The following is a 4,992-nucleotide window of genomic DNA, read 5'->3' as shown; positions in this document are numbered from 1 at the left end:
CAAAGTATATGCAACGGAAAATTTAAATGCAAAAACAGAAAACACGACTCAGACGGTTTTACTTAGTTCGGAGCATTCAGTGACTATTACTTCAAGATCCAAGTCCGGCGGACCTATGACGGGTAATCCACTAAATACCTCTTTCGGAACTGCCGGAAGAGGTGATAGAGTACAAAAAGAATAGGAACAAATGTAACACGCTGCACTTTTCTTTTTGTAAAAAGTAAGCACATAATTTAACTTTGTTGCCCAACACTTTCGAAGATGATCGGATTGCTCAGTGTTGGACGGCTTCTAGAAGTAGTAGAGTACAACAGCGTCGTAGCAGAGCAACGACAGGAAGCTGGAGCAGTCGAAATGTCAATTGGATGCGTAGAAACTTGTATGAGAGATGTGTTTAATGGCTTAGTCGAGATGCTCTTTTATGGAGTGTGGAAAGCGCCTTCCATAGCCTTAAAGGTGTTTTCCATAGACAAAGTTTTATCCTTAAAAATGTTTCTCCTTATCGTCGATAAAGTATGATTTTATCCGACCGAAGATGCCTTCTATAAACATGAAGACTCCTTCCAAGCTCCCGAAGGCGCTTCAGGTAATATTCATTCGAGACCTTTTATGCTCCCTTTGCCCTACAAAATGTGTTAATTCAACATAGAAATATTTACCCTGCAAAACAGGATTATGATAATGATAATATGATTAATTTATGACTTACACTCTATCCTCTAGATCAGGATCTAGTTAGGGTCTCAATTTAAATTTCTGAAATAGATCTAAATTAGACCGACGTCTACTGTCCCTTCAATCGAGACGTGCCCTCACTTAGTCACTCTCATCTAATGACTTACTTTCACTTACCAAGTGTCGAGTTACCTCCTCGATGTCTAATCTGATCCACTAGGTCTTCCTTTCAAAATTGCACATCCGAGCTTTCTCCCATCAGGAATCGAACATCCCGACCTCCTACCAGAATCCCATATTTGAACTTCACCAATCGATAATCACACATCGCAACTGGACTTCCTGCCTGGTATCATGTTCTCTTGACTCGTTAAGTTAGTCAACCTTTTAGACTCAGTAACAAGGTTAGATCAACAACACATGTAACTTTAATTCATTTGTCATTTATCAAAACTCAGGTCTGATCAGTGTCAAATGCACCAATAGGTAGACTTCTCACTTACCTAACTTTCAGTTAGGACTTTCCTTAGGCTAATATCTGGTTAGGATTTTTTGTTACCTCCGTTAAGTATTTGGTTCTCTCTTGATCTACTTAATTTCTCTTTCATATATTATCAAATATTAAAATTCAAGCTCAAATTAATCTGAATTTAATTATCTTGATCCACTTTAATCCGAGGATGATTACATTAATATGAATGTCATAAGTTTGATTATTATCCTGGATTTAGTTAATGTATTGACTTTAACAGTACTTCTAGTCCAAACATTAAAATTACAATTATGAGACTACTGTCATCTACCTTCTCCAACTTAAATCTGTAAGTGTAACAACTATACATTTTCAATGCCTTCATTTAGGAGGCTAATTTCGAAGAGCTTACTATTTAGGTTTCTTCGTTAATAATTTTTAATATAGTTGGGTAAGGTTAAAAAATTCATATATGACCTTTAATAAAGTCATTGTGTATGATTTTAATATTTATCAAACCAATTAATCCAGCTAGACCCGGACTTTCTAATAATTCCTTATTAATTTCTTATTTAATAAATTGTCACTGCTCTACAATTTTTCTTTTCAATATATAAATAATTTTAATATCCAGTTATTAAGATTTAGATCAATAAAATAATGAGTTATTTTGATCATTTGTTAATTGTTTTTTCTTTTTAATTTCAGGTAAAAGTTAAATATTTTTTTTATCAATAAAGGGGCGAATACTATTTCATAGAAAAAACTTAAAGTTATTTAGCATATACTAAATGATCAAAATAACTCATTATTTAATACTAAATGTTAAAATTATCCTGATTGAAAAAATTATTGAAAAGTAACATTATACTTCTAGATTAAAAAAAAGTAAAAATTGTTAAAAATTTAACTTTAATTTAAATTTTTTAGAAGATAAGTTGGTGAAGTCTTATGCTTTTTCTTCTATTTCATCCCTTCACTGAAAAAATTTATATTCATCATTTTATGCATTCAAAAAGCAATTAACATCCATTAGATGTTAAAGATTTTGAATTTATATGGTATATTAAGATGTTTGAATGGTCACTTTATAGTCACAATAGTTATAAACTTTATATATATATATAATTTTTAATGATGAATTTTTTTATTTTTATTTAATTTTAATTCATATATATATATATATATATATATTTAATTTTCTAAATAGATAGTCTGATATAATTTTCTGAATCGATAATCAATGAGACTCTATAAACAATCTTCATGGACTAAATCTAAAAAATACAAATAGGTTGATATAAACATATTATATGATCATTCGAACTCTTTAGAATTTATCTTATCGTTTACCATGACATTGCTTCAGAACTCCGATTCTATAAAAATTTATCATCAATAATTAAATAAATTTAGAAAGTACATATCAAATGAGTTCAGATCTTATGTCCTTAAATTTTTTTCCATATTCTCTTGTCGATCAGACAGATCAAATTATATCTTAAAAATATTTTGTACATCACGAAGATATTATATACATCTTAAGAATATCATGATATATTAAAATATAATTTGATTCGTCCAATTAATAGTGAACATGAAAATAAAGAGATTTAAGGACAGGAGATTCGAACTGAGATCAAATACCGTAAATATTTATTTTCGTTATATCCCTAGTTGCGTGAGAAATTCATTAGTCCGTTTACCGTCGCATCACGGGACAAATTCTTATTCACAGTCTAGAAAATATGGGGCGACACCCAACGCTAATCTCCTAACATCAAATTAAAGCAGTCGCGTATGTATTATTTGGAAATTGGAATAATACGCTTCGATTAAACCTGGGAGCCAAAAACAAAAACAAAAACAAAAAAAAAAATCACAAGTTTCAGCCTGTCACATCAACTTCCATCCCAGAGCGGGCCAACTTGTCTCCCATTTCCAATAAATTTAATAAAATAAATAAAATGAATAAACAACCCTAATCCTATCTCTCCTATACCCTTTTCTTTTCATTCGTACATGGCCATTGAAAACCACACCATGACCTTCCCCTTTACATCAATCAAGCTACTACACCGTCTCCATCTCTCCCTCCTGCAACTTCCCCATCTTCTTCCTCTTTCAGTCTGAGGCGGCCATGACCAGGTGTGGTGGAAGTAAACGATCAACAGTAAAATATTTATTAGCTAGCTGATCTCCTCCTCCTCCTCCTCCTCCTCGTCGACTAGGAAGTAGGAAGTAGGAAGCTTCCACTCTCTCCTTTCGCAAACAAACTAGATCTCCTGTCCAGTCCACTATAAAAAAAAACCGCTCAGATCTCTGAGAGCTGCACTGCTTGTTCGGCTCAAGCTTCTGACAGCAGATCTGCTATCCCCAGCCACCAAAGGTGAGAAATAAGTCGAATGATAATCCATATTTAATCAGTTTTTTTTTATTTTTAATATGCACGATCGATTCCGTTTAATTTTCGCCTTCATGTCTCTCTCCTCCAATTTCGAACTCCATGCACCGAACGCTTAGTTATTTGGTTATATGCATATAAAGAAAATTCTCGATCGATGGAGTTGATGCCGAAGGCGGATGAGGGCCCCAACTCGGACCTGCCGGAGCACTTGGCGGCCGGAGGCGGCCTCGTGAGCGGGGCGTCGTCGGCGTCGCCCCCGTCGTTGAGCCGGTACGAGTCGCAGAAGCGGCGGGACTGGAACACTTTCGGGCAGTACCTGAAGCACCACCGGCCGCCGCTGTCGCTGGCGCGGTGCAGCGGCGCGCACGTGCTGGAGTTCATGCGCTACCTGGACCAGTTCGGGAAGACGAAGGTGCACGTGGCGGCGTGCCCTTTCTTCGGCCACCCCTGCCCTCCGGCGCCCTGCTCCTGCCCGCTCCGCCAGGCCTGGGGCTCCCTCGACGCCCTCGTCGGCCGCCTCCGCGCCGCCTACGAAGAGAACGGCGGCCGCCAGGAAACCAACCCCTTCGGCGCCCGCGCCGTCCGTCTCTACCTCCGCGAGGTCCGGGACCTCCAGTCCAAGGCCCGCGGTGTCAGCTACGAGAAGAAGAAGCGCAAGAAGCCGCCGCGCCCGCCGCCGGAGCACCCAAATCAGCACCAACCTCCCCTTCCACCATAATCTACATCGACGACGATATGCGTTGATCGCTTAATTATGTTAAGCTCTAGCTACAATTATATATATTGATGCACATATATATTTAGTTTCTCGATCATCATGCCATTAGTAGGTTTTAATTTGAAACTTGGATCGACCATTTGCTGCTGTTTAATTATATAATTAGCTACTATTTTATGATATCGGAATATTCAAACTGATCAGAGAAGATCTATCTATTAAACTAACTCAACTAGTTGAAGCTATATCTTCTTACTTCTCTAATTATTTCTTGTAATATGCTCTTTTAATACAGTATCTAATGAGATGGTACTGTGTCTTTGCTTGCCTCAATTGATAATCGAATTAAGGATTAACTCAGCTAGATTGTTTCCATATGCGTTTTGTGCTTTCTTTTTTCATTTTTTTTTTAGTTCCTGTTGATGAAGGAAGTAACTATAGATAGCAGTGCATGAATTGATGAGTCTGGACATTAAAAAGTGAGGTAGGAAAGTGATTGTTGTAATCGGAATCAGGAGCCCATTGCTTGAGTACAGTGTATGCAATAAGTGATAATGTAGCAAGTAACAAGGAAAAGGACTGCCACTATATTTGCTATTCCGATAAAACATAGGGAGATAGTGACCAAAAAAAGTAAAATAAAACATAGACATATCCATCTATCTGTATATATATGTCAATTGCTTCATATGTCAATTCAGTTTCGGCTTTGTGCCT

General features: G+C 36.8%; 1 protein-coding gene across 1 annotated transcript; it reads left to right on the top strand.

Annotated features, from left to right (window-relative positions):
- Positions 1-3,168: 3,168 nt before the first annotated feature.
- On the top strand, positions 3,169-4,478 carry LOC122052813 (protein G1-like5). The gene is made up of 2 exons (XM_042614522.1): positions 3,169-3,539; positions 3,698-4,478. The coding sequence occupies exon 2, from the start codon at positions 3,712-3,714 to the stop codon at positions 4,273-4,275; it is 564 nt and encodes a 187-aa protein (XP_042470456.1). The 5' UTR covers positions 3,169-3,539; positions 3,698-3,711; the 3' UTR covers positions 4,276-4,478.
- Positions 4,479-4,992: the final 514 nt, after the last annotated feature.

Source organism: Zingiber officinale, chromosome 3A (assembly GCF_018446385.1).
Source record: "Zingiber officinale cultivar Zhangliang chromosome 3A, Zo_v1.1, whole genome shotgun sequence".
NCBI classification, from domain to species: domain Eukaryota; kingdom Viridiplantae; phylum Streptophyta; class Magnoliopsida; order Zingiberales; family Zingiberaceae; genus Zingiber; species Zingiber officinale.
Note: the sequence above shows the minus strand (reverse complement) of the source record. Positions and strands in the feature narration are given on the sequence as shown.